General features: G+C 39.5%; 1 protein-coding gene across 2 annotated transcripts in view; it reads left to right on the forward strand.

The window, feature by feature from the left end:
* The window catches only part of SYK (spleen associated tyrosine kinase), a 51,694-nt gene extending 46,211 nt beyond the window's left edge, over positions 1–5,483 (forward strand). For both annotated transcript variants that reach the window (XM_064438428.1, XM_064438429.1), the window contains 3 exons: positions 1,713–1,853; positions 2,089–2,201; positions 3,811–5,483. In XM_064438428.1, coding sequence (XP_064294498.1) covers positions 1,713–1,853; positions 2,089–2,201; positions 3,811–3,883 — 327 coding nt within the window. In that variant the 3' untranslated portion in view covers positions 3,884–5,483. The remainder of the gene's footprint in view (positions 1–1,712; positions 1,854–2,088; positions 2,202–3,810) is intronic.
* Positions 5,484–8,008: the final 2,525 nt, after the last annotated feature.

An 8,008-nucleotide genomic window follows, 5' to 3' on the forward strand; every position in this document is an offset into this window, starting at 1 on the left:
TACAAGCCTGGGAAAACAGAAGTTGAGGGCCAGAGTCAGAAACTGAGATAGGGAAGCACCTGTTTCATGACTAAATCCTTGAGGAGAGTTGAGAGACTGATTAAAGCAAACATCCCACCTCAGAAGCTGCTGAGAACAACGGGGTGATGAAGTGTGTAGTCAAGGAGAGCAAGTAATTGGGATGTAGATAAGAACGAAAACAAAGTGCCCAGTATGGGAGCTATCCTTGTGATAACACTGAAAATCAGGCCCATAGGCCAGGAACCACCACCCCTCTAGTAAGTCCCTTAATCTATGAGCATGCACAGTAAATTAAAGTAAGCTGTACTGTTACATCCAAGTGAGGAAGAAATTAATCAATTATTAGCTGAGGCATGTGAATATTAGCTGTGATTGATATATTTAAGTGTATAAATGCCTTGTACTTTCTCAGTACAGGGTGCTAGCTTTGTGGGTTACCACCTAGCACCAATCTTTCCGCAAAAATGAATTTAATAAAACACCTCTGCTCTGTGTGTAGTTTGGCATTTTGCACACCAGGTGAATGAACCCGCTTTTCAGGATAACATTGTCATTAGAAGGTTAAAATTTATGTTGGAAATTAGATACCTTCATATATAAAAGGGGGAAGATGTCTTTGCAGGTATGAACTTTTGGGCACTTAAAGTTTTCACCATGTCCAAAGAAAATTTAGGCTAGCACACTGTATTACTGCCTAACAGAGCTCATTTTGGGGGAGTTTTTGAAAGAAAACCATTGGTAAATAATAACTTGATCTAAGCAGAATGTGTTTAGCTTGGTTTTAAACTAATTGGATCTCTGTACAGCTAATGGGACTGAAGTAACTGCCACTTTTAATAAGGTAAAAACATCTGTGAGAGACAAAGGCTCTAATTGTGTCTGCGTCTTTTTTCTGATATATTGTTCTTGCAGTTCAAATTATTTCTTAATTCTACCTATTCCCTTTCATCAGCTATTTAAAACTAATAAGCCAGACCATGAAACGCTGCAGAGGATGAGCAAGCACATACTCCTCTCTGATGACCTTCCTATGGGAAGAGTAACTGCTGCCAGAAAAGGCAGTAACGTCTTAAATCACTGTCACTAGCCTAGCCAGAGCTGCTTGTTGGAAGTTTGAGAATTGCTATCAAAGGCCCATTCTCTTTACAACTTCACAAAATGCAGTGGGGTTCTTTCACTAGATCTGGCACTGTGCTGGCATAATTTGACACTTGCGTGGCTGTAACACAGTGTTATGACACGATTTAATCAAACTGCAGTTTGCCACAAGGTGGTCGCTGTGCTTTGAAATGGAGCATCAACCTCAAGTAATAATGAGACTCAGCGTGGCTGGGTATGTATCTCTTAGCCTCTGTGGAGAGCCTAGATGAAAAATCTTACTTTTAAAGAGCAATTTTAAGTTAAATGCCACTAAAAACATGACTCCAGGTCATTTAGCTAAACTTTGCTTTACCATAGATTTAATTTCAGTGCATTATTTTGAAAGTGGAAGACTAGGAAAAATTTTGTGACACTTTTGAAGAAGCTGCTACCCAGTCTTTCTAATGCCATCTGTATCAAAAATGTTATGGTACTTAGTACAAATGTGTGTGGATGTAAGTTAACTGGGCTTATATGAATTCTGATGTTGTTTACTACTTACCACTGCCTGTAGCCTGCTTTTTTTTCCTTTCTGTTATGGCTTATTTTAGGCACAAAGTCATGGAAAATGGCCAGTGAAGTGGTATGCTCCAGAATGCATGAATTTCTACAAATTTTCTAGCAAAAGCGATGTCTGGAGCTTTGGGGTTTTAATGTGGGAAGCTTTCTCTTATGGGCAAAAACCATATAAGGTGAGTAGTTCTATCTGGCAATTTTTTTTCTGTAAAAATTCAGAGCAAATTTGAACCAATGCCTTTTCCTGCCACAAAGGGTTATTGCAGGACAAAGCAGCCCTTAGTGCCCCATCTGTTGTAACAGATGAGTAGAAGTGTAGCCCCAAAATCAACTCCAGGTCTCTGTTTTATACTCGCATGTTTGCTGTAATCATTTGCAACTTGGATGACTGTTCTGGTCACCCTTTTCCAGGGAATGAAAGGTGGTGAAGTTGCCCAGATGATTGAAAGAGGAGAACGCATGGAACGTCCTGAAGTCTGTCCAACGGAAGTCTATGATCTAATGAAACTGTGTTGGACATACAAGTGAGTGTGATGTGATGTTCTCTCTTTTAGTAGAAGTATATTTTAATCTACTTAGTTAATAGCCAGAAAGGTGGGGGGAGAAGGGTGTTTCAAAATACATAGTTTCAGCTGCTGTTTAGCTTACAAGCAACCTCCAAACTAAGGAGCCAGTTGCACTTTCGAGTTAACATTATTTGAGTTATTGAGCATGATACTAGAAGCTGATTTTGCACAGCTGATTTTGATGGAATAGTTATATACAAAAAATAGTTATATAATAAAAACCAAGCCATTCCACAAAAAGATCAGTCTGTATTTTGAAAAGAAAGTTTTAAATTAAGTAAATGGTTTTGTTTCATTTTGGATTGTATTTTGCTTAATTTTCATTTCCAAGACTTTTCTTGACTGAGATATCAAAGTCATATTGCCAAATTATTCATTCCATTCCTCAATAGTTAATTGTTTTGACCTATTTTTCTCTTCTCTCATTTCTGAATATAGTCAGGTTGGATCCCACATTGACTTCCTATTAGTGATAGGCAAAACATATTTTCAGGTCGTACCTGTCAGACACGTATTTTCTGATCAATAAAAGTTCCAAAGGTAGAATTATTAAATACAGAGAATAATAGAAAGAAAGCCCACCTAATATTTTTTTTTATTAGTGTATTGCAAAAATTTATTAACAATTTTTTATGGTTTATCATTTTAAACTGTTTTGTTGAAGTTACTTTTAGCTGTAGGAAGGTCTCCATAAAGCAAAGACTACTGTAATGTCACTTACTCTTCCAGTTCACCAGCTGGAGAAAATGTGTGTCCAACAAAGGTCTCTGGGTTCCATTTCAGTAGCTGTGGTACTTCACTTTTAGGTACCTTGCTGCTTTGTTAGTTTTATTACCCCTAGTAGTCTTTAAAGAATGTGGAGCCACAAAATGATTTCTGCCTTTTGGTTTGACTGGAAGAATGCTGTAACAGTTCTAGGGTGAGAGGGATCATTTTTTGTTATTATTAATAAGCATATCATAAAGCATGCTGCTTTTTATTTGTTTGCACTCAAATATCATTAATATTGGAAAGAAAATGAAAAAAAAATTAAGAAGAAGGGTCATGTCAGGCAGCAGAACTGTCTCAATATGTAGAGTATTATTGTAAGGGCTTGTCAGTTTAATTGTGTTCTGCCAAATCAACAAGGAGTTGCAGATAAAGAGGAAAGAATGACAGTACAGCTGTATAGTGTTTGTGTGTAGGCTTCTCTCAGTGGTGCTAAGCCACCCTGTATGACTGTAGCACCCATTGTAAGGCAGATATTGTAATGGAAATATTCTTTTTTCTAGATTATTACTGAAGTAAATGAAGTAGAAAATGAAATGGAGATGATTTGCTGTTTCTTTCTTGTAGTACCTTCAACAACCACAAAGTAACAGGCATGATAGTAAATCCACTGACTGGATGCTCTGTAGTGACATTTGCCACTTGGTATTCATTTGTAGCATCATTTTGGTAGCCTTAAAATATTGTGAGCGGCTTTACTTCAGCAATCGCTGAGGTAAAGTCCCAAGCGCTACAAGGCCCATGCACCTTTACAGCGTTTTCTCCTTCCAACGCAGTGATACTTGTCGTCTTTCCACAGTGTTGAAGACCGACCAGGATTTGTTGCGGTTGAGCTGAGATTACGTAACTACTATTATGACATTTCCCACTAACAGCATGAAGAACAGCAGCTTCTGTGCCTCCAGCCAGCACCTTCTGGATGCAGTTCCGTTTCAGAAAACAAGCGACTTTCATTTTTGTACTGCCACCTTCACCCTGCAAAGCTCAGAGCTAAGCCCTGTGTCTGTAGGGTTGCTTTTTTTTGCCTTCTGCACAATATCTAGTCCCCCAAATAGAGTGTTGAAAGTGGAGAGCCCCAAAGCAAGGAGCAAGGACGTCAGAGCAGATGCTTATACTTTTGCTATATTCCATTTCATTTTATTTACAGTTCTATTGGCATTACATTTTGCGGTCATGTAAAACCTATTTAATGTCTTTCAGCCCTCTTCCTCTCTTGTATTTGAATGCAGATTGGGATTTAGATTCTTGTTATTAATATTCGTAGCCCTCAAATGCATTAAGAGTTGTTCCAGCCTTCCCGCTCCCCAGGGAAGAATAGCATAAACATTCCTCACTGTGAAGGAAATTCACTGTGAATATGACACACTGTGAAGTGTGTCAGTTGCTTTGACTTTGACTTGACGCATGTTTGATTTTACCCCCAAGCCCCTTTAAAACCAAATCATATTCTCAGTAGTAATGTAGGCAGAGGGGAACTAGGAGATGTGAATTTCTACCATCATCATCTCCTTTAAATGTGACCAGCTTCTCCCATTCCTCATCTCATGTGGAAGCTCAGCTGTCCCTCAGGGAGCTATTTTCTTCCTGGTGAAATATGGGAACTCAGGGCTTGCTCTCATCTTCAACAAAACACATCAGCACCTAAGACAATGATTCTGGGTTTCAGCACGAACTCCATCACTGCATTCCTGAAAAGCTAGCTGTACAGTGAAAGGTGACAGAGCAGCTCCTTTCTCTCTCTGTGCTCTTTCAGTCTTTCCAGAGGTATCTTTTCCATGTATCTCTTTGGGTATACCAAAGCTCCTTGTGTTGTGTTTTGAGTAGCAATCATTGCTATCTTCTTTTCAAACATTTCTTGAAAAGCATTTGTGAGAATTGACAACACCTTACTGCCTCTAAAGCTAAATTTCACCCCTAGCTCAAATATTTTAAAACAGGTGTATGGACACTGAATTTACTTTTGTCCACTCTGAAATGTTAGTATTTGTCTTCTTATTAATGCCTGTGGGCACCTCAGGAAAAGGTATTTGTCTTATCAATCTTGTGTAATGGACCATGCATCTACATTAATGTGCAAGTATAGCAATGGTAATAACAAATAATGTAATCAACTTCTGATTCTCTTTTTACCCTTATGCTTTATTTGTCCAATCTCATTTTAAATATTATAGATATCAAAATTCCTATGACTTATTCCTCACAAGCATGTACTTTACTGGCAGTTACATATCTCTCAGGAGTCTACACACATTGTATCTAGTAGATATAGAGATTTTAGAAGAACATGAAGAATAAGATTTAGAATTAGATATATTTATTGCATATGGCTGGTTAGAACATACGTGTTTAATTGTTGTGTGAACAGGGTATTCGTAGAGAGGCAGTCATTTTTTCCCTAACAAAGAAACTGTGTGGGCAAGTACAGTGAGAAAGCATGAAATCTTTTTCATAAAAGAGGTGATTATAAACAAATGTAGGAGTTACTCGGTGTTGGTTTTTTTTTTCATTTTACTAAGTTTATGGTCTATTTTTAAAAATATACCTGGTAATTTTTGGTAGTTTAGTCTTGGGTGTCCAGCGCAAGACACTTCACAAAGGACATGCTACTGAAAGATACTGAGCGCGGTAGACCATGTTTCAAATGTGACCAAACATGACTTACATTGAAAATGATTTATTTTTTGTTTTAAGAAAAATTTTTCTACAAGAACAGCTTGTGTAGGTGTTAGCCGTAGTTATATGGAGGTGTTCTGTCGTTTTGATCCTGTTACAGAGAAATTGTTAGCTCTACATGTGCAATTAGTACGTTCATGGGGATATTAGTTGTAAACAAATTGCACAAACCTCTACTAGCTAGTGAGTGACAGCTCTCAATTTCCCTGAAAGAGAGAGCGAGAGAGAGCTATGTATCTATATCTCTGTGTATATCTCTCTCTCTGAAAGTGTTTTTTGAGACAACAAACCTGGAGGAATATTTCTTCCCCTCTCTTCTGAGTGAATGTCACTTTCTGGTGTGACTCGATTATTTTTTAACCTCACTATTATGTAATAAAACTTACAATGGCAATATAATGTATTGTGAAATAAATGGATTAGGTTTTAAAATTGAAATTAAAGACGTTGTTTTACAAAATATGTTGTTTTAACAAGAATCCTTTGATGCTTAAGCGCTTTCGAAAAAATGCTGGTGCCGTGCAGAGCATGCATATTTGCTGAATTATTGTGATTCTTGTGGAAGATTGAGATTCCCCTATTGACACTGAAAGGTACCTGACATGACAGATAAGCCTACTGAAGCATGGGCTGCTTTTGGAGCAATTCAGGACTAACAGGAAAATACCCCAAAATATGCATGTTGTTATTACAGCTAAGCCTTTCCATGATACTGCTTTTCAACAACGCTGTGCTAGATCTGCAAGGTGTCAGGGATCGGTGCAGTGTATCAGCTGTCCAAGGATTTCTGCATTACAGGTATCAGCTATGCAGGATTTAAGTCACATAATACCACATGGAGCTTCCCTCAAACGTGCAGGCAACTGTTGTAGGTATTCTGAAATAACAACAGAGAGATCTTAGTCTTTCATTTAGCTCTTGTTGCAAACTCAAGTCCTCAGGAAAGCAAAGGCTGGATAGGACTGAATGTAAATCTGAGTAATAGGCAACAAAGGCCTAAAGGTAAATTCTTCAAGCAGGCACTTAACCGTTGCAGGGAGGCGGGGAGGGGAGATGATCAGGGACTGACTGACTTATGCTATACTGCTGTGGTGGTTTTCCTGCATAGTAAATCTGGGCTAATTGTTCCACCTTCCCACTTGTGGAACTGCACCATCAACTGCTGTGAAGGGGCTTTTGTCTTTTGGCTGTTGAGATTAGGTTGTCTTTATTTTTATATCACAATATAAAAATCACAAATGCCGTTTGGCAGCATAGCCCCGCAAGTATTTGTCATAGAGTTAAGGAGTTAGCAAACTGGTGTGAGTAACTCAGACAAGAAGGAGCAGGTGAGAACATGTTAAATGGGTATTTCAGAGAAGGAAAACACTGTAATTAGGGTTGTTTGAGGCTCAAATCTACAAAATCATGGAGCTTTCTTTGAGCACAGGAGGCCAGGCATGTTTTCCCTTAAAGACCCGCCCAGATTTCTTAAAAACCCTGGCACAATCTCCACCTGCTTCAAGCGCTATGCAATAAAGGGGGCCTTTAATCAGACAATGAGAAATACCCATGATTTCTACACCTGAAATTGTCACAGTCAGAACTGCAGGTTTGCTGAAGAGTGCACCAGAGAGCGCCCCGTGCAGCCAGGTGGTACAGCTGTATGGCTTGGCCCTGCCAGGAGATGGCAATGCTTGAGCACTCTTAGGCTGATGCACTTGTCCGAGCATTTCTGGCACTCCCCCTTCAGCCCTGGATGTTGCTGTGCCGTGCAGCATGGAGGAAGTTGTTCGTCACTTTCCTGCTTGCTGTGAAGCAAAGTTCCATGTGAGGACAAATCATGAATGATTTATATTGTAATGGTTACTCTGTGGATGATTAACGGAGACTTCTGAGACCCTTGTGTCCCCTTGCCTTTTAAGTGATACCAGCAGTGGGGGATTGCAGGCAGAAAGATAGAGAATATGTCCCACGTGTGCATAGGATGGAGTGAGGGTGGCATCTGGGTTGAATAGTACAGGGGAACATTAAGCTGGCGGTTGTAATTACGAGCCCAAAGTTTAGTGAGGTCAGAAAGCCTGTAAGTCATGCAGAAAAAGCAGAAGGAAAAAAAAGAGGAAAAAAATGCACCATCTCATTCCTGACAGTGAAGAAAAGCAACGTTAGACTTAAAGAGATCCCAGACTCGGATGGAAAAGAGCCGCTTCAAGAGTCATTATCGCCATTCCCCAGCAGCGTGTCCCAGTGCTACATGCCATGGTGCAACGTAGGACAGTGGCACAACCACGTTTGGGCCCCAGCCCTCCCTGCCAGGGTGGCTTGTGGGTCTGGTGGGAGCAGGG

This window comes from Phalacrocorax carbo, chromosome Z (assembly GCF_963921805.1).
Source record: "Phalacrocorax carbo chromosome Z, bPhaCar2.1, whole genome shotgun sequence".
Taxonomy (NCBI): domain Eukaryota; kingdom Metazoa; phylum Chordata; class Aves; order Suliformes; family Phalacrocoracidae; genus Phalacrocorax; species Phalacrocorax carbo.